The sequence below is a fragment of the Bufo bufo genome, chromosome 2 (assembly GCF_905171765.1).
Source record: "Bufo bufo chromosome 2, aBufBuf1.1, whole genome shotgun sequence".
In the NCBI taxonomy this organism is placed as follows: domain Eukaryota; kingdom Metazoa; phylum Chordata; class Amphibia; order Anura; family Bufonidae; genus Bufo; species Bufo bufo.
In genome coordinates this window covers 529266857-529291533 of record NC_053390.1, presented here as the reverse complement: position 1 = coordinate 529291533, position 24677 = coordinate 529266857, and the positions used below count along the sequence as shown (strand labels likewise).

Genomic DNA, 24677 nt, shown 5'->3' with positions numbered 1-24677 from the left:
TGATCGCGTCTGCTCAGTTTGCGCTGCAAGTAATTTATTTATTTTTTGCAGAATTGTTTTTAATTTTTTTAGAACTTTTCTTCTAAATTTAAATGTCAAATTTATTACAAGCCCCTTCACGTGTGAAAACACTACATACACTCCCCACACTAAATAAAGGTTTACACGTTTCACACATCCCACCCCAATAAAAAAAAAATGTCCCATTCATCCCAACGACTATACTCAGCTGAAGAGGCATACGCCATGCTTGCCTCTGATACAGTCTGCCAGTGAAGAAGAAGAGGATGCCACTTTCCTCTACTCCTTTACCCCCTCATCATCATCCGCTGATGAGGGACCCTTTAGAACAGGCATGCTCAACCTGCGGCCCTCCAGCTGTTGTAAAACTACAACTCCCGCAATGCCCTGCTGTAGGCTGTTCGGGCATGCTGGGAGTTGTAGTTTTGCAACAGCTGGAGGGCCGCAGGTTGAGCATGCCTGCTTTAGAAGGTGCCACAGGGTAGCAGCGGAGGCATCCCCCCAGAGTGAGCCCACATGGACCCCACCCCCTGATGATTATCAGCCCCAAATTCCGGAGTTCGTGGGCCACTCAGGAATTCTGATAGATTGTCCGGACTTCACTGAGCTAGATTTTTTTCAAAATCTTCTTCTCTGAAGATTTTGTAAATCTAATGGTGGCCCAAACCAACTTATACGCCCAACCATTCATTGCTCAGAACCCTAGTTTGCCATACGCTAGACCCCTAGGTTGGACCCCAGTAGATGCAGCAGAGATGATGAAGTTTTGGGGACTTGTGCTGCATATGGGCGTAGTAAAGAAGCTAAACGTTAGACAATATTGGAATTCTGACATTTTCTACCAGACTCCAATTTACAGTCAGACCATGAACCGGAAGCGGTTTGAATGGCAGCTAAAATCCATGTCTGCCAATTCAGGCCTGCAAAAACCATATTTTGCACTTTGCCTGTAGAGGCCTGCTGTGCGCCAATACAGCAGACTACGAGCACATATGGGGTGTTCTCAAAATGGGGAACATATACTGGGGTGCATTTTCTCCTTTAACCCCTTGTGTAAGTGAAAAATTGGGGTCTGCTAGAAAACTTTTCATTTTTACAAATGTGTGCTTTGAAATCCTCTCTCTAGTATTTCTGCCTTCTGTGAGACACCTGTTTGGTAAAAAGTACCCTTTCCACCACTTAAAATGTTCGTATGGGGGTGTAGTTTCTGGAATGGGGTCACTTTTGGGGGTTTCCACTTTAGGGCCACCTCTGGGTGTCTTCATATGCGACATAGCTCCCAATTACCATTCCAGCTAAATCCTTTCTCCTAACAGCCATATGGTGCTCCTTCCACTCTGAAGCCTGCTGTGCGGCTATACATCATGTGGGGTGCATTTTGTCCTGTTACCCCTTGTGAAAGTGAAAAATGTGGGTGAAAAGCAACTGTTTCTGGAAAAAATTGTGCACTGCCGCCACTGCAAACCCACCACAGTTAGGCCTCCTGCACACAAACGTTTTTTGTTTCCGTTTGGCAGAACGCTTTTTCAATTCCATATATGGAACCATTCATTTCAATGGGTCCGCAAAAAAACGGAATGTACTCCGTATGCATTGTTTCCGTTTTTCATTTCAAAGATAGAACAGGTCATATTATTGCCCGCAAATCATGTCCCGTGGCTCCATTCAAGTCAATGGGGCTGTAAAATGAACGGATACAGAATGCATCCGTATGTTTTCCATATTTGTTCCATGGGGGTGTAGTTTCTGGAATGGGGTCACTTTTGGGGGTTTCCACTTTAGGGCCATCTCTGGGTGTCTTCATATGCGACATAGCTCTCAATTACCATTCCAGCTAAATCCTCTCTCCTAACCGCCATATGGTGCTCCTTCCACTCTGAAGCCTGCTGTGCGGCTATACATCATGTGGGGTGCATTTTGTCCTGTTACCCCTTGTGAAAGTGAAAAATGTGGGTGTAAAGCAACTGTTTCTGGAAAAAATTGTGTGTGGTAGACAGAGGTAGATTTGGTTAGCAAATGTTTGGCAAAAGAAAATCATTTCTAGGTTCGTCCACTAGTAACATGTCCGCTCATGCCGCCACTGCAAACCCACCACAGCCAGACATCATCTCCTGCACCTTGTCCGTCATGTTCCACACTGTCACTGCTGCAACCAACTGCTACTACAACTGCAAGACCAGACATCTTCTGCACCTGTATTGCCGTCTGGTGTATGGGAAATAGACAGTTCACTGTTAGAAGGCTAAACTCCATGCCTGAAGAGGACCTCACCAGCAGGAGAACCTCTCTGTAGATAACACATAGAAAAGGTCCGTCTGGTGTATGGGAAATAGACAGTTCACTGTTAGAAGGCTAAACTCCATGCCTGAAGAGGACCTCACCAGCAGGAAAACCTCTCTGTATATGACACATAGAAAAGGTCCGTCTGGTGTATGGGAAATAGACATTACACTGTTAGCAGGCTAAACTCCATGCCTCAAGAGGACCTCACTAGCAGGAAAACTTCTCTATAGGTAACACATAGAAAAGGTCTGTCTGGTGTATGGGAAATAGACAGTTCACTGTTAGAAGGCTAAACTCCATGTCTGAAGAGGACCTCACCAGCAGGAGAACCTCTCTGTAGATAACACATAGAAAAGGTCCGTCTGGTGTATGTGAAATAGACAGTTCACTGTGAGCAGGCTAAACTCCATACCTGAAGAGGACCTCACCAGCAGGAGAACCTCTCTGTAGATAACACATAGAAAAGGTCCGTCTGGTGTATGGGAAATAGACAGTTCACTGTTAGAAGGCTAAACTCCATGTCTGAAGAGGACCTCACCAGCAGGAGAACCTCTCTGTAGATAACACATAGAAAAGGTCCATCTGGTGTATGGGAAATAGACAGTTCACTGTTAGAAGGCTAAACTCCATACCTGAAGAGGACCTCACCTGAAAACTGATGGGAAAACATGCTGAGCTTTCCTTTGACCATGATGATGGTGAAATCACAGGTTACCGCCAGAGTATTGCAATCTGAATGTATACTTTGATGGGAACATTTCACAGATAACTCTTGATGAATAGAAAATTTGAGCCGATACGTTAGTTTTCTCGGACACTGGAAGGCGGACATTTCTCAGTGATTAGAGGCTCATCTGCAGCATCATCTGAGCTCACACCCTGTTCTCACAGGACTCGGGGTGAAGGGCGTCCATGATACGGATTTATGTTTTATGGTGATATTAAACAGTTAGGCCTCCTGCACACAAACGTTTTTTGTTTCCGTTTGGCAGAACGCTTTTTCAATTCCATATATGGAACCATTCATTTCAATGGGTCCGCAAAAAAACGGAATGTACTCCGTATGCATTGTTTCCGTTTTTCATTACAGTTCAAAGATAGAACAGGTCATATTATTGCCCGCAAATCATGTCCCGTGGCTCCATTCAAGTCAATGGGGCTGTAAAATGAACGGATACAGAATGCATCCGTATGTTTTCCATATTTGTTCCATTTTTTGCAGAACCGTCTATTGAAAATGTTATGCCCAGCCGAATTTTAGAATGTAATTACTGTATATGCCTTGTTTCCGTTCCTCAAAAAACGGAAACCAAACGGAACGGAAACTGAGACAGTACTGAAACAAAAAAAATGTAAAAACGGATCCGTTTAAAACGGACTGCAAAACCATCCGGTCTTCTGCAGGAGGCCTTATAAGGATTAAAAATAAAAAACTGATTTTCTACCACTCATCTGTTCAACTTTATTTGGCAAAATTCATTGTAATGGATCACATACCACAAAGGGTTAAGAAGGTCCTTACGGAGCATGGAGTTTAGCCAATTCACTTTGAATCTGCTAAATCCCATCATAGTTCCGTACCTGACCACCAGGGGGCTGAGAGGTCCGTACCAGGCATGGGGAATAGACAGCTCCTATAGAGTTGGCTATTCCCCATAAGGACCAGGTCCGTACCCTGTATGGAGTTTAGCAAAATCAATGTGAGCTGGCTAAACACTAGCTCTGTTCCGGACCCGTCCACTAAAAGGTCCGTATGGAGTTTAGACAGCTCTTAGAGAGCTGGCTATTTCCCATACTGCAAAAGGACCAGGTCCGCTTGGTGTCTGGAGTTTAGACACAACCATTATTACACCCATACTGCTCACACTACACATCCCAGCATGCCATTGACGAGACCGTGACGACATCACCACAGGACCGGGTCCTACAGACCTAGTACATTACACCCGTACCGTACAAACTACACATCCCAGCGTGCCTCTGTGGAGAGCGTGACGTCATCACCATGGGACCGGGTCGGCTGTCTCCAGTGTGATTATGTTTGCTACAGACCCAGTACATTACACCCGTAATGTACAAACTATACATCCCAGCGTGCCTCTGTGGACACCGTGACGTCATCACTACGGGACCGGGTCGGCTGTCATTCTCGGGTCATTCTCCCTGGTACATGTGATTTCTTATTCGGTCTACACTTTCTTCTATGATGTGTGTGTGTCATCGGTGATGCGCTGCTGTGAGTCTCCAATACAATACTCAGCCTGAGGGACTACTAATCCCAGCGTGCCTTGATAACCAGTGCCTGTCTGGAAAGTTGGGTTCTGGTAGTTTTGTATGGGCAGCAGAGCTGCAGGGTGCTTGTCACAGGTGCTGTGAGGTTCTATCCAGCCAGTCAATCGCCATATAATGTGGCATCTCTTGAAACATGGCATGGATTTTTTTCCAGCTGGATTCATACAGATGTTGATACTAAGTCTCTGGACTACAATATGTTAGTCGTATTGAGGTTGTACCATGGGTTCTATGGTGATGTAAGATCGGCCCATTAGACCGACTAGCGTTCAGCCATATTACCGTCACTAGAATATGAGACAGTGCACCTTCTAGACCAGGGGTCAACAACCTCCTGCACACTAGATGCTGTAAAACTACAACTCCCAGCAAGCACAATTGCTCAGCTGTTTTCAGAACTTCTGTAGAAGTGAATGGAGCATGCTGGGAGTTGTAGTTTCCCAACAACTGGAGGTCTACAGGTTGCTGACCCCTGTGCTAGACCACTGCATTCCAACCACTGAGCAATAAAACACCACATAACATTTTGCGGTGTAGAGTAGAGTAGGCACTAAGAGGAGACAACCTCATTGTGGCCCTGCACTCCCAGAGGTAGGTCCCGCCTGTCCCCAACTTGCCATTCCCTATTGTGGCCAAGTCCACCTACTTATGTTGCCTACCTTCATGCATGCCAAACTCCGGGGCAGCCGGTGGCCCTCTGACCGGCTTCCATGGCTGTCTTGGCCAGAATTGTATGCCACCTACAGCAGGGTCGAGTGGGTGGGATATTGTTATTCTGAAATCTTCCCAGACCACCTCTTTCATCCTGCTCCTCGCCACTTACCTAAGCAGTGAACACCTTCACTGTTTATCGCCTTACTGCCCCCAGTTTATCATTGTCCCTGATGAGGACAATACCTCACCCCCTCCCAGTTGGACAACCTGGAACACAGGGAGCCCTAAACTGTGTTCCTATCTATGTGCTGTGGCCCAACAGCTTGTTGGTTGGTGTCCGTTCCCTCATCACTAGTGTTGAGCGAACTTTGTGTTTCAAGTTCGGCGTACAAGGTTCGGGTTACCTAAGAATTCTGTTGTGGATTCCGCTACCACGGACCATAACTTATGGCCCTTGCTAGCGGAATCCATAACGGATTTCTTAGATAACCCGAACCGTGTACGCCGAACTTGAAACACAAAGTTCGCTCAACCCCACTCATCACATTAGAGTGGTAGAGAGCAGGATGTTATGGTGGAGCAGATGTCGCCACTGGGATGGTGAATACATTGTGATACTGTATGGAGCACAGAGTAAAGAGAACAGACGAACATGATATTAACTTTGCCCTGTGACTTCATAGGATAACTGATGGCCTTGACTCTGAAGATGCTCCGATCATGCCTGCCTGCCAGCGAAGCCCTATACAGAGCATGTACCCATAATATGTCCTCTTCTATGACGCGTTTCCATAAAAATGACTACAATGAGAAGACATTTCTGGGATCAAAATGGCACTACACCAACCATGCACCCAGCCTACTTTCCAAATGTGTGTGCCCCATTGTGTGTCAAAGTGCCCATCTAAGAACCTCACCTAATATGGGGACAAGGCCTAGGTTTTCTGCAGCTGGAGTGGTAGAAGCTATGCCAAAGAATGTTCAGCCTTATCTAAGGCTCATGAGGCTGGATAAACCTATAGGTAAGAAGAACATGTCACCTACCACATCCCCCCCTTCCCCCCCTTTCCCGTCTGTAAGCAGCAGTCTTGGTGCCACTTGTGGAAGGCACTATGAGGGGCACATACTTTAGAGGGAAGCTGTGACTTATTCCCAGGACTGGATTCATCAAAAAAAAAAAAGACCCAAACATTGTGTGTACAGATATAAGGTTTCCTAGCGTCACCTCCTACACTCACAGGGGGCGGGCGGGTGGGTGTTGTCCCTCTTTTCCATTTTAAAATTTTGATGATACAAACATAAATACTTTCTTCCCCAAAAGGATCTGGAGGACTAAGCTTATTTTCATGGATGTGTAAGATTGGAGGTCTGTTTGAAATCTCATCATCTTGTTCTCATATCTTTTCTTAGGCATCTAGTACTCGCTATACACCTTTTTATAAGGTACTTTTCATTTTTCTTCTTTTTTGTTGTTGTGCTGTTTAGGAACGTGGTTGTTATATCTGCCATGCACTTGGAGTATTGCCCTTGCAGCACAGCCAGGAGGCCTTCCAGACTTTTATATGCTCGCTCTATTTGGCACTGGTGCGGTACTAATGCGCGGTGCTGGATGTACTATTAATGATATGTGGGATCAAGACATTGATAAAAAGGTATAATAGCAAAAAAAAGTACTACCGTAATATAGTATATCCACATTGCTTTAGCCAGATATTTGTGATATCCCATGCCATGGTTAATGGACAGAAGAGTGCAGCATTTACTACTACTTAGAAAAAGAGAACCTGGTGGAACCCATTAAAGTCAATGGGATCCAGTGGTAGGTGTTAAGGTGCGTTTACACGGCCTGAGAATCGAGCAGATTATTGGGAACAACCGTTCCTGCAAAGGTCGTTCCTGACAATCTTTCCATGTAAATGTGCTGCTGATCACCCCATGAATGAGCGAAATGCTCATTCATCGCGTGATCCTGTCGTTCATGAAGGCCCCTTCGGTCATGGCTTCTGGACAGCAGGTCGTGTGGTAGGGTTGCACTGCGTATCGAACTTTTGATACTAAATCGATACTTTTTTCTGCAGTAGTGCAGCCTAGTATCTTTTAGAGAACATGATGTGCACCGCCCTTAGTGTTCACCATGTTCTCATAAGCCGGCACAGCAGAGAAGGAGAGAGTCCCTCCAACCTTCCCCACTGTGACGCGGCTGCCGCTGGCCATCACTGAGAAGATAATACTGAGGAGGAGGGGCTGTGGCCACTGCACCACCAATGCATATAATTAACCCTTAAATACAAATGTACGCTGCAGGTGCCGGCCGTATCACACAGACGGAACCCAGCCTCAATGATGGGGAACGACAATTGCGCCGAACCCCGTCAATTAACCCCTCAGTTTCCACACCTGAGGGGTTAATTGACATGGTTCGGCGGATCGTCGTGCTCTGTCATTAAGACCAGGTTCCGGCATTGGTGGCACAGTGGCCACAGCCCACCCTCCTCAGTACTATAATAATGTTGATTATATTCATTGGTGGAGCAGTGCCCCCCCCCCTCAGTATTTTCATTGGTGGCAGTGGCAGCTACTGATCGGAGCCCCAGCAGTGAAATGTTAGCAACTGAATCTGCACAAAGCACAGGGACAGTGTAAAGTACTATTCACCCTAATAGAGCTCTATTAGGGTGAATAGGACAAGGGTTTTAGCCCCCTAAGGGCTGTTTCACACGAGCGGATGCCGTGCGTGACATCCGCTCCGTGAATGACAGCCAAGACCCGATGCAGACTGCAGAAGCACGGAGCATTAACATGATTGATAATGCTCCGTGCCTCTCTGTGATCTCTTTACTACGAAATCACAGTGAGATGAAGTTGTCACTGTGATTTCGTAGTAAAGAGATCACAGAGAGGCACGGAGCATTATCAGTCATGTTAATGCTCCGTGCTTCTGCAGTCTGCATCGGATCTTGGCTGTCATTCACGGAGCGGATGTCACGCACTGCATCCGCTCGTGTGAAACAGCTCTAAGTGGGCTAATGGTTAATAAAAAAGTTTAAAAACTGTGAATCTGTAGAATAGTCTACCTCAGGAATCAGAACGTGGTCACAGCAGGAACAGTGGACGGTTTTAAAAAGGGCTTAGATAAATTCTTAAAGGTAAATGACATTAAAATGCTTATGGAAATGTGTAGAAATCTGAGTCTCACTCCCCTTTTTCTAAAATTCACATCTCCACTTATGCCTTGGTTGAACTTGATGGACTTAAATCTTTTTTCAGCTGTATTAACTATGTAACTATGTCATGTGTTGATTCCATTTTAACTCTTGCTAATGGTTTGTGTCTAAATTAGTCTAGATAAATCCAGCGGCAGTAATTGGCACATAAGCAATCATTGCATGTTAGCGAGATCATCACTGACCATCGATCCGCCATCTCTTTTTTGAAAGGTGACAAGAACAGCTAATCGCCCACTTGCTGCGGGAGACATCACCCAGTTTCAGTCTTTGGTTTTCCTGGGAGGACAGCTTAGTTTGGCACTGGGCGTGCTTCTGTGCCTTAATAATTACAGGTGAGCTTTTCACTTATTACTAAAATGACAATTTGTAGTTTTATATATTTTTTTACTTAACCACTTCAAGACCAGGCACATTTTCTGTTTTTTGAGTAAATGCGTTTTGAAAAACCATCTTTTTTTCCTGTTCGCTTATGTAAATAATTTTTGCGCCTTTTTTCGGTGCTATAGGGGGCTTTATTTTTATGCAATTTTTATTTCCATATTTTGTTTGTTTTTAGTTTAATAGCAAGAAAATTGCAAAAAAAAGGAAAAATATTGTTTTTCATATTTTTTACTTTTTTGTTAAAGGGCTTCTGTCACCCCCAAAACCCTTTTTTTTTTTTTTGGGCTTGTTAAAATCCTTATTTAACGACTATGCCCTATATAAGGTTCTTACCTTTTGGCTGTGGCTTCTTTTCCTTAAAAATCGATCTTTTATAATATGCAAATCACTTCACTACCAGCAAGTAGGGCGTCTACTTGCTGGTAGCCGCTGCAAAAAACCGCCTCCTCCTCCTGTTGATTGACAGGGCCAGTGAGCGCTCTCCTCCTCCGGCCGGCCCTGTCAGCATTTCAAATCCCGCGCCTGTGTTGATTCGGCGCAGGCGCTCTGAGAGAAGGAGGCTCGCCTCCTCAGCACTCCCTCAGTGCGCCTGCGCCGATGACGTCACCGAAAGAGAAGACTTCATCGGCGCAGGCGCACTGAGGGAGTGCTGAGGAGGCGAGCGTCCTTCTCTCAGAGCGCCTGCGCCGAATGAAGACAGGCGCAGGATTTGAAATGCAGACATAGCCAGCCGGAGGAGGAGATCGCTCACTGGCCCTGTCAATCAACAGGAGGAGGAGGCGGTTTTTTGCGGCGGCTACCAGCAAGTAGACGCCCTACTTGCTGGTAGTGAAGTGATTTGCATATTATAAAAGATTGATTTTTAAGGAAAAGAAGCCACAGCCAAAGGTAAGAGCCCTATATAGGGAATAGTCGTTAAATAAGGATTTTAACCGCCTCACGTCCGCCCATAGACTATAAACGTCCTATGGGTGGACGTCTATTTCTGACAGCACGTTTTAAAACGTCCTGTCAGAAATAGCAGCTGCACGCTAATCGTGCAGCTGCTGATCGGGTTGCCCGCTGTCAGTGACAGCAGGGCAACCCTAAGACAAGGCAGGGACAGTTCCCAGGTGTCCCTGCCTTCACGATCGCTGCAGACACAGCGCTCACCGAGCGCTGTGTCTGCAGAGCAGGAAGCGCTGTGCGCTTCCTGTTCCGGCCCGGCGGTCATGTGACCGGAGAGTGCAGGGGCTGTGTGAGGTCTCTCAGAGACCTCGATCAGCCCTGCACTGAGGCTGTACAGCGCTGGATTGCTGCTGTACAGCCTCTCTAGGGGTGCATTTGTCCTGTAACTGGGGCTATTATGTCAACCCCAATTACAGGAGAAATCAACTGTGAAAAAAAAAAGAAAAAGTGAAGCAAATGTCCCCCAGAGGTCTTGTATGACCTTATGGGGGACGAAAAGTGTAAAAAAAAATAAAAAAAATAAAGGGTTGAAAAAATAAAATAAAGTTTCACATGTAAAAAAAAAAAAAGTTCCCAAGTTAGGAATAAAAAAAAAAAATTTAAAATAGAAAAAATAAAATAAAATAGACATATTTGGTATTGCCGCATCCGTAAAAACCAGCTCTATAAAAATATCACATGAAATATCACAAAATAGTACCAATAAAACCGTCACCTCATCCCGCAAAAAATGAGCCCCTAGATAAGAAAATCTCTCAAAAAATAAAAAAACTATAGCTCTTAGAACATGGAGACACTAAAACATCATTTTTTTGGTTTCAAAAATGCTATTATTGTGTTAAAGTGAAACAAATAAAAAAAAGTATACATATTAGGTATTGCCGCGTCCGTAAAAACCAGCTCTATAAAAATATCACATGACCTAACCCCTCGGGTGAACACCGTAAAAAAAAAAAAAAAAAAAAAAAAAAAAAACTGTGTCAAAACAAGCAATTTTTGTCACCTTGCATCACAAAAGGTGCAACACCAAGTGATCAAAAATGCGTATGTCCCACAAAATAGTACCAATAAAACCGTCACCTCATCCCGCAAAAAATGAGCCCCTACATAAGAAAATCTCTCAAAAAATAAAAAAACTATAGCTCTCAGAACATGGACACATTAAAACATAATTTTTTGGTTTCAAAAATGCTATTATTGTGTAAAACTTTAATAAATGAGAAAAAGTATACATATTAGGTATCGCCACGTCCGTAACAATCTGCTCTATAAAAATGTCACTTGACTGAACCCCTCAGGTGAACGCTGTAAAAATAAATAAATAGAAACTGTGCTAAAACAACCAATTTTTTGGTCACCTTGCCCCATAAAGTGTTATAATGAATGATCAAAAAATCATATGTACCCAAAAATAGTACTAATAAAACTGGCACCTTATCCCCTAGTTTCCAAAATGGGGTCACTTCTTGGGAGTTTCTACTGTAAGGGTGCATCAGGGGGCTTCAAATGGGACATGGCATCTAAAAACCATGTGGAGTTCCTTTTTTTCTGCGCCCTGCCGTGTGCCCATACAGCAGTTTATGACCACATGTGGGGTGTTTCTGTAAACCGCAGAATCTGGGTAATAAATATTGAGTTTTGTTTGGCTGTTAACCATCGATGTGTTAAAGAAAAAAATTGATTAAAATGGAAAATCTGCCAAAAAAGTGAAATTTAAAAATTTGATCTCCATTTTCCTTTAATTCTTGTGGAACGCCTAAAGGGTTAACAAAGTTTGTAAAATCAGTTTTGAATACCTTGAGGGGTGTAGTTTCTACAATGGGGTCATTTATGGGGGTATCCACTATGTAGGCCCCACAAAGTGACTTTAGACCTGAACTGGTCCTTATAAAGTGGGTTTTGGCAATTTTCTTATAAATTTGAAGAATTGCTTCTAAACTTCTAAGCCTTCTAACGTCCTAAAAAAATAAAATGACATTTCCAAAATGATGCCAACATAAAGTAGACATATGGGGAATGTTAAATAATAAATATTTTATGAGGTATCACTTTCTGTTTTAAAAGCAGAGAAATTGAAATTTAGAAAATTGCGAATTTTTCAAATTTTTGGGTAAATTTGGGATTTTTTCATAAATAAAGGTGAAATATTTTGACTCAAATTTATGACTATCATGAAGTACAATGTGTCACGAGAAAACAATCTCTGAATGACTTGGATAAATAAAGGCGTTCCAAAGTTATTACCACATAAAGTGAGATATGTCAGTTTTGCAAAATTTGGCCTGGTCAGGAAGGGGGCAAATGGCCCAGATGGGAAGTGGTTAACAAGCTCAAAAAAAAAAAAAAAAAGGGTTTTGTGGGTGACGGAAGCCCTTTAATGGCACAATGTACAACTAAAGTATTTTTTTTTAAATGATGTCACCTTTCCATAACAGTCTTTGTGGGATGTATGGGTTATAGTCACCTGGTGGCAAGCCTAGAGGCTGTGGTGTTGGTGGAGGTGGTGGTTTTAAATTTTTTTTATTTGGTCTTTATTTTTGTATTTTACACTTTGTGTCCCCCATCAGGTCATACGTCTTTGGAGGGCATTTAATGTTACATTTTTAAATTGCTGATTTCTTCTGTAACTGTGGCGGACATATTAGCCCCGGTTACAGGGTGAAAACAGTCCCCAGAGAGGTTGTGTAGGGCTGTATAACCTCCCTGCAGCAGCTCGCACAGACACCCAGTCCCTAGCCATCACACAACCACCGGTACCGGAGCAGGAAGCGGCATTACCACCTCCAGATCTCCATGCATGCACTCTTTGAGCATTGTATATAGAACAATGGGGGAGGCTTTTGCGACATCTGGATTTATGTGTAGAATAATAATTAATTGTAGCTGTATGTACTTATTACAGGGTTTGTATGAGGCTAGAGAAAAAGGTTATTTTTTTCTTACAGATACAGCACCACTTTGTCCATGGGCTGTGTCTGGTATGTGTCAGCCCCATTTAAGTGAATGTAATACCTGGCATATTTCTGATATGCAAGAATGGTGCTGTTACTGGGAAAAGCATACACACCTTTTGTAATATCTTTAAAGGGCTTAACCCGTTTTTAAAAAAACATGCAACAAATGCTCTAAAATAAAAAAAATAAAAAGAAATAAAACCAATCGGTGGTCATGTACTGGCATTACCACTCAGTGATAGCTGTCATGATTCCAGTAGTACAGCACGCGATTGCTGTGGCCACTGATTGATCAGGGGGGCCGCCGTAGTGTCTGTGCTGAATTGGTGAGGGGATGAAAAGATGAGTAATCTCTTGTTATTTTACAGCATTTGTGTTTTTATAGACTGACACAATAAGCAGAGTCACGCACTAATGAATCATCTAATTGTAAGTGCATGACTTTGTAGTCACTGACGAGCACTACTTGGGGTGCACTTTTTTATATTTACTTTGTAACCATTTCTTTAGTATTGCTTTAGGAGCTGCTTCTTTGTCGCTGGTACTCACCTATCCATTAATGAAGAGGATAACTTACTGGCCCCAACTCGTTTTAGGTAACTTGGAAATGCATAGTAGAGATTCAGTTTAATTGTGAATTAAAGAGGTTGCCCAGGATTTTGATATTGATAGCCTATTGTCAGAATAGGGCATCGACATCAGGTCAGTGGGAGTCCAACCCTCCACACTCCTGCTGACCAGGTGTTACCTTGTAGCTCCGATGCTGGAATTGCACAGCTTCATGAAGCTGGTTACTGCAGCAATGCCCCATTCACTTAAAAATACTCTGTCAGCATAATCAACCCTATTAAACCAGGCACACTGCCTGGTAGGGTCATCATGCTGATTAAAATGATACATTTCTTTTGTCTGTATACTAAACAGCTGAAGAGATATCTGTGCTTTTATTCATATGCAAATGAGCTGGTTGGAGCACCCAAAATAAATCCTTGGAGCCATGCTTTGTAACACCCACAGTGCTCTGCACACTCCCCCTCCCCTTGATTGACAGGGCTAGACATCAGCATGCTGAGGGTAGAGCTGTGTCCTCGACACAACATATAATATAATTCACTTTTAACGTTGTTGCACTCACAAGCATGAACATATCATATACATTGCTTACTGTAGCCTTACCACATTGATATATGCTTAGAAAGCTAATATACATATTACTGCTTTAGTCACTAACACAATATATGATAATAAAGACACCAGTAATCTGTATTAGCTTTCTAAGTATAGAAAAAACATTTTCACTATGTGTCCAAACCAAAAGCAAAATCCAGCTCAGTCTCTGCGAGACTGAGCTGGATTTTGCTTTTCGTTTGGACTTCAAGTTACCCGCATCCAGGTGCTTTTTTTTCCGTGCTCACAGCAGAGAAGGAGCAGGTGAGAGCAGCTTTTTTTCTCAATTTTTATGTATTTTCACTATGTGGTAATGCAATAGCTTAGTAGTAAATGGTCAGTCTTGCATGTAGAAATGTTTAAATCGTGGGAGTGACTTTCATATTTTTTTTTTTTTATATAATTTTTTCTACCTCATTTAACCCATAATAAAAGTCTATATCCTTATCATATTGAGAATAATGTTTTTTAGAAAGTTAATTTGTATTGCTGGTTTCTTTATAATCATATATTATAACTGTGAATAAACCAGTAATAGGTTTTAGGTTTCTAAACATTAAACACTATTCTCAATATAGTAAGGCCTTGTATTATTATAAATTATTTATTATGGTATATCCATTTATTATGGGTTAAATGGGAGAGGAAAACCCCCCCCCAAAAAAAACATATATAAGTCTTTTCTGGGACTTGAATATAGGATCTCTACATGCAAGGGTGACCACTTATCATGAAGGTATAACATCATCACATAGAGAAAAATGTTTTGTCTATGCTTAGACATATTAACTATTGTTTTTCAATCATATACAGGTATTGTGCTTATGAATAAAGCAGTAATATATGTATTAGCTTTCTTACTGTGGTAAGGCTACAGTAAGTAGTGTATATGATCTGTACATGCTAATAGGAAATCTGTCATCAATGTTCTTGGTCACTTTCTTTAATTGGCTCAACAGTTTCTCTAAAATTTTGTATTGAACAGCCCCAGTGCATATTGGTGTGTCCTGAATATTTCTTTGCCCCTCTGCTAATTCAGTTGGAAAAAACTGTTAATTAGTGGTAGAAGGGTGGAGAAAGCCAGAAACTCATGAATATTAGGACATGTTGGCATGTGCTGGAGCCAGGGCCGGCCTTAGGTGTTCAGACGCCCTGTGCGAGCTAATCTCGTGGCGCCCCCCCGTTCACCTAAACATACACAAAGAGGAAAGCAATCTTTGTAACAGTTTTCTTTAATTACAGATAATTTAAGTGCAAGTGCAAACAAGTACAATCATACCCAGTGTCACCCAGAGCCAGTCCCCTGCCCCCCTTAATCATACCCTGTCACCTTTACCCAGTCCCCTGCCCTTAATCATACCCAGTGTCACCCTTACCCAGTCCCCTGCCCCCCTTAAATTAAGGGTGTCAGACACTGGGTATGATTAAGGGGGAAGGGCACTGGATAAGGGTGACACTGGGTATGACAAAGGGGCAGGGGACTGGCTTTAGTTGACACTGGGTATGATTAAGGGGGGCAGGGGACTGGGTAAAGGTGAAAGGGTATGATTAAGGGGGGCAGGGGACTGGCTATGGGTGACACTGGGTATGATTAAGGGGGGCAGGGTCTAATTGAGGGGGCAGGAGACTGGGCAAAGGTGACACTGGGTGTGATTAAGAAGGGCAGGGGACTGTGTAAAGGTGACAGGGTATGATTAAGGGGGGCAGGGGTCTAGGTAAGGGGGGCAGTGGACTGGCTCTGGGTGACACTGGGTATGATTAAGGGCCTTAATCATACCCAGTGTCACCCATAGCCAGTCCCCTGCCCCCCTTAATCATACCCTGTCACCTTTTACCCAGTCTCCTGCCCTTCTTAATCATACCCAGTGTCACCCTTACCCAGTCCGCTGTCCCCCTTAATCATACCCAGTGACTGTCACGGTGTCACCCACCTTATCCAGTCCTCTGCCCCCTTAATCATACCCAGTGTCTGTCACTCTTATCTTTATCCAGTCCCCTGCCCCCAGGCCCCATTTAAAGAAAGATATTTGGTAAAAAAAAAAAAAAGAGTACCGCACCATACCTGTTACATCCAGTGACCTCTCCTGTGATGTAGACTTTCCTCAGCGTCTTCATTCGGAGATAGGACCGACATGATAACTTCTTTCAGCCTCGTCTCGTCTCTGTAGAGTTTCACAGAAAATTTTGGGGATTTCTCACTTTACTATCATCCTCAGATAACAGATCTCCCCCGTAGTTCCCATAACTATAATGCCCTCTGTATAATTATAATATATACTGGCCCCTCTATATTATTATTATTATTATTATTATTATTATTATTATTTCCTCCTCTGTATTATTATTATTATTATTATTAATATTATAATGGCCCCCTCTGTAGTATTATAGTAATAATTATGCTCAGCCCCTCCAGCATACAGTCCGATGTAAGATACAACCTTCCCCCTGCCTTCAGCCCCTCTAGCATACAGTCCCATGTAAGACACATTACTTCCCTGCCTTCAGCTCCTCCAGCATACAGTCCCATGTAAGGTAGATCACTCCCCGCCTTCAGCCCCTCCAACATACAGTCCTATGTAAATAATATCACACTCCCTCTCTTTGCCGCCTGCCTTCAGCCCCTCCAGCATACAGTCCCATGTAAGATACATCACACCCCTGCCTTCCAGTCCTTCTTGCACAGTCCCATGTAAAATGCATCACTCATCCTGCCTTCAGCCCCTCCAGCATACAGTCCTATGTAAAGTACATCACTCCCCCTGCCTTCAGTCCCTCCAGCATACAGTCCAATGTAAGATACAACGCCCCTCCAGCATACAGTCCCATGTAAGACACATCACTTCCCTGCCTTAGCCCCTCCAGCATACAGCCCTATGTAAAATAATATCACCCCCTTGCCTTCAGCCTCTCCAGCCCACAGTTCCATGTAAATAATATCACCCCAACTACCCTCTCTTCAGACCCCTCTAACATACAGTCTCCAGTACAAAGATGATTCCTTCTCCCTTCAGCCCCTGCAAAAAGCCCCCCAAGTAAAAATAACAGTCACTATTCTCCTCCACATACTTACCTGCAGACTGTGCTCCTGCTCTGTAGAATCTCCTGCACATCGTTATGCCCCGCCCCCTGGATGACGAGACTCCGCCTCTCTCCCTGACATCATACCTCCTAGGATCAACTACATTCTAGACACTACGCTCGCTCTACTGCCTCATAGGCTTCAGGCGCTGAAGCCTATGAGGAAGAACGGAGGGGACTGGAGCCATAGGCTCCCATGATCCTCACTTTAGTGTTTGCTGCCTGGCGCCCCCTGCAATTTTGCGCCCAATCTCGGCTCAGGTCGGGCCGGCTGCTGTAGCCTATAGAGACCGACGGGCGACCCTGTTGTCACGGCGCCCTGTGCGGCCGCACAGCTCGCACACCCCAAAGGCCGGCCCTGGCTGGAGCAACCTCAAAGGGAGCATGTCACCCCGATTTTGGAATATTAGCTGTAGTAATACATGCATAGTACTGCAGATAAGTCCAGATCACAATTTTTTATTTTCCTGTTGCCTCCTGTTCCCCCACTCTGAAAATACACAGTCTGGACTGCTGTGCTGTTGTAACATAATGGAGAGGACTCGTGTGTGCATGCATGCCAGTCCTGACAATGTATTTCAGCGCAACGGAGTACTGACAGTGGGGAATAGGGGGCAGTAGGAAAATAAAACAAAGTTACCTGGAATCCATATCTACAGCACTACTCATGTATTACTGTAGTGATAATGGTCCAACATCAGGGTAACAGATTCCCTTTAAGTGGTTGCATGGCTGCAGTTCCCAGCTCTGTCCACTATACAATTGACAAAGCTGTGTAGTTTCGGCATCGACTTCCGCAGCAGTGTAACAGCTAATTGGCAGAGGTAAGTGTGTCGAAAACCCTACTGAACTGATAGACTATTCTACCCCTTTAAAGGGAACCTGTCACCGGGATTTTGGGTATAGAGCTGAGGACATGGGTTGCTAGATGGCTGCTAGCACATCCGCAATATCCAGTCCCCATAGCTCTGTGTGCTTTAATTGTGTTAAAAAACCGATTTGATACATATGCAAATTAACCTGAGATGAGTCCTGTACGTGAGAGGTGTCAGGGACAGGACTCATCTCAGGTTAATTTGCATATATATCAAATCGTTTTTTTTTCCACAATAAAAGCACACAGAGCTATGGGGACTGGGTATTGCGGATCTGCTAGCGGCCATCTAGCAACCCATGTCCTCAGCTCTATACACAAAATCCTGGTGACAGGTTCCCTTTAAAGTATAAATCATCATCCAGATTGATCCCAAATGAATTGGCCTTCACTGCGATGCCAGACACAACCTATGGACAACAGTGGCACTATTTCTCGATGTCCAAAAAAAAATAATCATTCTTTTTAATCCCAGATATACCTATTAATAGTAAATTATCTGTCCTCCCGCCTTTGCCCACATTATAGAACGTGTTTTATGAGCAAACATATATTCAAAATCTGGTATGTTGTGAATTGAAAACCATATTAAATGATTGCATCATTATTTTTTATGTTTACTATGCAGGACTAACATTTAACTGGGGAGCCTTATTGGGCTGGTCTGCTATTAAAGGATCCTGTGATTGGTCAGTTTGCCTTCCTTTGTATGCCTCTGGAGTTATGTGGACGCTAATATATGATACCATCTATGCTCATCAGGTGAGTCTAGCCAATGCATTTATTATATTTGTGGATATATATATTTATTAGTTTTTTTCCTTCTTGGTCTTGCAATTTCACTGTTCAGGAGTGTACATAGTGTGTGTGTGTGTGTGTGTGTGTGTGTATATATATATATATATATCATACATACATACATACATACATACACACACTCCTCAGCAAAATTGCAAAACCAAGAAGGAAAAGTCGAGAAATCATTTAGGCCACGTGGGATGCTCAGAGTAGCATGAGAAACATGCGGCCTGGAGTTGTCCTGTTGAAAGACGGCTCCTGGGACACTTTGGGTAAATGGACACACCACTGGTTCGACAATCAAATAAATGTAACAAGCTGTTAGTGTACCTTAAAGGGCTTCTGTCACCCCACTAAAGTCTTTTTTTTTTTTTGGGCTAGTTAAATTACTTATATTGCGATATATGAAAATATAATGGTCTTACTTACTTTGATTCAGCAGTTTCTTCTAAAAACGAACTTTTATAATATGTAAATTCGGTCTCTACCAGCAAGTAGGGCGGCTACTTGCTGGTAGCTGCTGCAGAAAACTGCCCCCTCGTCGTGTTGATTGACAGGGCCAGCCGGGATCTCCTCCTCCGGCCAGCCCTGTCGGCATTTCAAAAATCGCGCGCCTGTGTTCATTCGGCGCAGGCGCTCTGAGATGAGGAGGCTCGCCTCCTCAGAACTCCCTCAGTGCGCCTGCGCCGATGACATCACCGAAATAGAAGACGTCATCGGCGCAGGGGCACTGAGGGAGTGCTGAGGAGGCGAGCCTCCTCATCTCAGAGCGCCTGCGCCGAATGAACACAGGCGCGCGATTTTTGAAATGCCGACAGGGCTGGCCGGAGGAGGAGATCCCAGCTGGCCCTGTCAATCAACACGACGAGGGGGCGGTTTTCTGCAGCAGCTACCAGCAAGTAGCAGCCCTACTTGCTGGTAGAGACCTAATTTACATATTATAAAAGTTTGTTTTTAGAAGAAACTGCTGAATCAAAGTAAGTAAGACCATTATATTTTCATATATCGCAATATAAGTAATTTAACTAGCCCAAAAATAAAATAATGACTTTAGTGGGGTGACAGAAGCCCTTTAAATGAAGACTATAGAGTCCAGCTACCGTACATTATGCCAACCTATACCATAATCCCAGAAGTAGGACCAGAGTGATGTTCCCTTGTGAAGGCCTCTTCATGGTGTCGCCCATGAGGTCTCCTGACCAATTTTTCGGCTATCATTGCATCCAAGACAAAAGTGGACCTCCATTTCAGTCCCCATTGCCATCTTGCTGTGCACCATGATAGCTTTTGAGAGCGGTTGCATGAGATCAGTGGAACACCTTTAGCTGGACTTCTGGCTTGTAGCCCAATGGCATGCAAATGCCTTCTGATGGGTTGTGTAGACACTGTTTGCCTCCCTAAGCTTGGGATGTTACGTCTAATTTAACTTGCAGTACAGAATGGATCACTATGAGCCATTCTTCCAATCAGACGATCTGTCCGTGCAGACTTTCTCCTCTGTGGATCCCTTGCTGTCATTCCAGTTAGTCTTTGTTCTCCCAACCACTGGAACATGCAACATTTAACAGTGCTGACATCTCGGCCTAGGTGTCTGGTGATCTTGTCAGAGTGACAAACCAAGGTTTCTCATCCCACATTTTTTACGTTTAACGTGGCTAAAAAACTTTGCTTTTGATTTGGCTTATTTGCCCCAGATTGGAGCTAGGAGCTTGAAAATGATCATCTGCAGAGACACCTGCTAATCTTCAATTTGGATTACCTTACAGCTTGTCTTTCTTGGTGTTGAAGTTTCCGTGTGGAAGAGTAAACTACCGGGTCTGAAACCATGTGTTTTACTACCTTTATAATGAACCAGTAATTCTATTTTCTGTATATTTAGGACAAAGCCGATGATACGCTGGTAGGAGTGAAGTCAACAGCACTGCGCTTTAATGAGAAGACAAAGCCTTGGCTTAGTGGCTTCAGTGTAGCCATGCTTGCAGGACTGACGGCTACGGGACTAAGCTGTGACCAGACTGTGCCTTACTATGCTGCTGTTGCACTCATCGGAGGTCACCTTGTCTATCAGGTAGCTATTTTTAGTAAAATACTATATATGTCTGAATTAGAAGAAGCAAGCAAATATTTATTTATTTATTTTATGCACTTATATAGCCCTACTACATAGAGATAGAGTGGCATAGAAGGATGTTTGAGCACTTTTTTGAAGATCCATCAACTCCTCTATGCACAGGTTGTAAGTCAACTGTTCAGTGAAAGTCCGTATGGGAAGGTGCCTGCAAACTTCCAGTAGTGGGCAAAGACCTGTAAGAAGACCTTTCTTAAGTGTAGAGCTGGTCCTGGGATAAATGAGAGGGGCAAGAGCAGGAGCACCAGTAAGCCCTCCCGAGGTGGCAGAATTAAATAGGGAAAATACTTAACCCCAAAATATGTGGATATTAGGACAGGTCTCAATCAGTTTGAGCACCAAGAACCTTCAAGTGCCACATAATAATGTCACCATTCGCTATCTTGTTAACTTGCCTTCATGTCTTTCCATCTCAGAGGGAATAGGTTTGAGCAGACCGTATCTGATACTAAGAGTTTGCTTGACATCGTGTGCTATTGCTCTCTGGTAGCGAAGCAATGACGGCTGTTTTGTGCCGGCTTGATTTTCAATAATGCTCTATTGTGAGCATTGTGCAATATATGAGAAAAATGTACCAGTCATCTGTGTTCAGCTCCACATTTATTGGTGTATCTGGTTCATTGGAATAGGATTAAACGGAAGCTGTAATCAAATCTCCACAGATTCCCTAGTTTCTGACAACGATGTCTTACTCTGAAATGCTCAGCTTGATTGACGGGTCACTTCCTATACACAAAGAGACCTGTCAATTAGACCTAGCTCAGCAAGGAGAAGTCATCATGGAGCTGCGTCTTCTCCCTGTAAACTGTTATTTCTGAAACACTGCAGCGTTACAGAGCTGTCTGCAATGAGGGATATGTGTGGATCAGCTCATTTAATCCTCCTTTAGGCCTCTTGCACACGACCGTATGCCCTCCGAAATATACAGTCCGTGAGCGGGCCATATGTCCCAGAGCAGCATTGATCGTGCGCACGGGAGCGCACAGCATCATAGATTACAATGATGCTGTGCACGTCGGGCCGCCCGCGGGGCTATTGTCCTGCACTCATATGATCTTATAAGTGCGGGACAATAGTCCCGCACTTGTAATCTATGATGCTGTGTACTCCAGTGCGCACGATCAATGCCGCTCCGGGACATATGGCCCGCTCACGGACTGTATATTTCATATGGGCATACGGTCGTGTGCAAGAGTGAGAAAAAAGATTTCTCTTGGTGCATTTTTTCAGGGAAACAAGTGGGTACCAGAAAACACTGGAGCTGCTTATCTCCAGCAGAAACAGTAAAAACTTGGATGGAAAAATTCATTTTGTTGGACCTTTCTTTCTCTGGCTGGGAGCTCTTGTGTCTGGATTTACAATGTCCCACAATACATCTATTGTTAAATTGTTAAAATTATGATCTAATGTCATATTATTCAGTACTTTCAAGTAACTCAGTCCTGTCTACTTCATTACATAGATCTATACCTTGGATATCAACAATGCAGAAGATTGCTGGAAGAAGTTTACAGCAAATCGCACAGTCGGATTTTTACTTTTCCTAGGGATTGTGCTGGGCAATTTGTGGAAATCTCATCAAACAAACAAAGTCAAGGACTTTTCATGCCACAACTCATAAAAAATCCTAAGGGTGTCAGCTTATCTTCAGCCTGCCCATCCAGTTGTGGACAATATCAAGGATGTTGAGCCTTTTCTGGTACTAGTATGCTAAAGGTTTTGTGAGGAACTCTCCGATGAACTTGTTAGTAATAGAAAGAAAAATGTCCTTCATAATTTTTGTAAGAAAGGCCATCAAACCACCTTAATTTCCATGCAGCTGCATACAAGACCAGTTGGTCATCGCTTTGGTGTTACTTAACATCATATTTGCTTACAGTGAATCTCTCACTTTTATCATCATGTTTTTTTTGTTTTGTTTTTTATCCAAGGCTGTATACTGAGCATAATTTTTAAAATTGTGCTAGTGGTCGGATATTTGTCAAAGCCGCAAATTTCTGCGTAGACGTATTCCTGAAGCCACCACTTGAAGTTATTAAGCTCAGTGTGTAAACAGTAAAGATGTAAGCTCTGTAAAGGGTTCTGCCAAGATACAAACGTATCCCCTACCCACAGGATAGAGGATAAGCACTTGATCAATGGGGGACAATTTCGACCATTCATGCCATACACTGGTATTTTCAGCTGACTACAGTCAAAGCAAAAATCGGTGGCCATCGATTTTAGTGGCCAAAATCAGGACTCTCGGATGACAATTATTTTGTGTATGGGCAGCTTAACCCCTTAAGGACTCAGCCCTATTTCACCTTAAGGACTTGGCCATTTTTTGCAAATCTGACCAGTGTCACTTTATGTGGTGATAACTTTAAAACGCTTTTACTTATCCAGGCCATTCTGAGAGAGTTTTTTCGTCACATATTGTACTTCATAACACTGGTAAAATGGAGTAAAAAAAATTCATTTATTTATAACAAAAGACCAACTTTACCAAAATTTGGGAAAAATTAGCAAATTTCCAAGTTTCAATTTCTCTACTTCTATAATACATAGTAATACCTCCAAAAATAGCTATTAGTTTACATTCCCCATATGTCTACTTCATGTTTGGATCATTTTGGGAATGCCATTTTAATTTTTGGGGACGTTACAAGGCTTAGAAGTTTAGATGCAAATCTTGAAAATTTTCTGAGATTTTCAAAAACCCACTTTTTAGGGACCAGTTCAGGTCTGAAGTCACTTTGTGAGGCTTACATAATAGAAACCACCCAAACATTATTAACCCTTTAGGTGTTCCCCAAGAGTTGATGGCAAATGGAGATGAAATTTCAGAATTTAAATTTTTTGCCAAATTTTCCATTTTAATCCATTTTTTCCACTAATAAAGTAAGGGTTAACAGCCAAACAAAACTCTATATTTATTGCCCGATTCTGTGGTTTACAGAAACACCCGATATGTGGTCGTACACCACTGTACGGCCCCACGTCAGGGCGTAGAGGGAAAGGAACGCCGTGTGGTTTTTGGAAAGCAGATTTCGCTGGACTGGTTTATTTACACCATGTCCCATTGGAAGCCCCCTGATGCACCCCTAGAGTAGAAACTCCAAAAATGTGACCCCATTTTGGAAACTATGGGATAAGGTGGCAGTTTTTTTGGTACTATTTTAGGGTACATATGATTTTTGGTTGCTCTATATTACACTTTTTGTGAAGTAAAGTAACAAAAAATAGAAATTCAGAAATTTCATCTCAATTTGCCATTGACTCTTGTGGAACACTTAAAGGGTTAACAAAGTTTGTAAAATCAGTTTTGAATACCTTGAGGGGTGTAGTTTCTTAAATGGGGTCACTTTTGGAGTTTCTACTCTAGGGGTGCATCAGGGGTGGCTTCAAATGGGACATGGTGTCAAAAAACAAGTCCAGCAAAAACTGCCTTCCAAAATCCATATGGCATACCTTTCCTTCTGCTCCCTGCCGTGTTCCCGCACAGAGGTTTACGACCACATATGGGGTGTTTCTGTAAACTAAAGAATCAGGGCAATAAATATTGAGTTTTGTTTGGCTGTTAACCCTTGCTTTGTTACAGGAAAAAATGGAAAATTTGCCAAAAAATACCTGTTTTGGCACAGTTTTTATTTTTTATTATTTACAACGTTCATCTGACAGATTAGATCATGTGCTATTTTTATAGAGCAGGTTGTTACGGACGCAGGTATACCTAATATGTTTACTTTTTTAAATTTATTTAAGTTTTACACAATAATATAATTTTTGAAACCCCAAAAACTTTTTTTTGTGTCTCCATAGTCTGAGAGCCATAGTTTTTTTTATTTTTTGGGCCATTGTCTCATGTAGGGGCTTACTATTTGCGG

The 24677-nt window shown here is 43.0% G+C and overlaps 1 protein-coding gene across 4 annotated transcripts; it reads left to right on the top strand.

The window, feature by feature from the left end:
* Positions 1-4305: 4305 nt before the first annotated feature.
* COQ2 (coenzyme Q2, polyprenyltransferase) lies at positions 4306-22448 on the top strand. 4 transcript variants are annotated; one of them, XM_040420456.1, is made up of 10 exons: positions 4432-4540; positions 4672-4676; positions 5934-6272; positions 6736-6902; positions 8688-8809; positions 12752-12784; positions 13271-13356; positions 18511-18644; positions 20560-20748; positions 22271-22448. In XM_040420456.1, the coding sequence occupies exons 3-10, from the start codon at positions 5942-5944 to the stop codon at positions 22427-22429; spliced, it is 1221 nt and encodes a 406-aa protein (XP_040276390.1). In that variant the 5' UTR covers positions 4432-4540; positions 4672-4676; positions 5934-5941; the 3' UTR covers positions 22430-22448. The 4 variants fall into 4 exon arrangements, with proteins under 4 accessions (XP_040276391.1, XP_040276390.1, XP_040276393.1 ...); XM_040420457.1 differs by lacking the exon at positions 4672-4676 and having other exon boundaries at positions 4306-4457; XM_040420459.1 differs by lacking the exon at positions 12752-12784.
* The last annotated feature ends 2229 nt before the right edge of the window (positions 22449-24677 follow it).

Excerpts from the sequence above, each read along its gene's own strand:
- COQ2 (XM_040420457.1), top strand. The coding sequence starts at position 5,942 with ATGGCCTTGACTCTGAAGATGCTCCGATCATGCCTGCCTGCCAGCGAA. Across the intron at positions 6,273-6,735 it reads GAGGCTGGATAAACCTATAG|GAACGTGGTTGTTATATCTG; the intron begins GTAAGAAGAACA and ends TGTGCTGTTTAG. Across the intron at positions 12,785-13,270 it reads TTGTCCATGGGCTGTGTCTG|TATTGCTTTAGGAGCTGCTT; the intron begins GTATGTGTCAGC and ends CCATTTCTTTAG.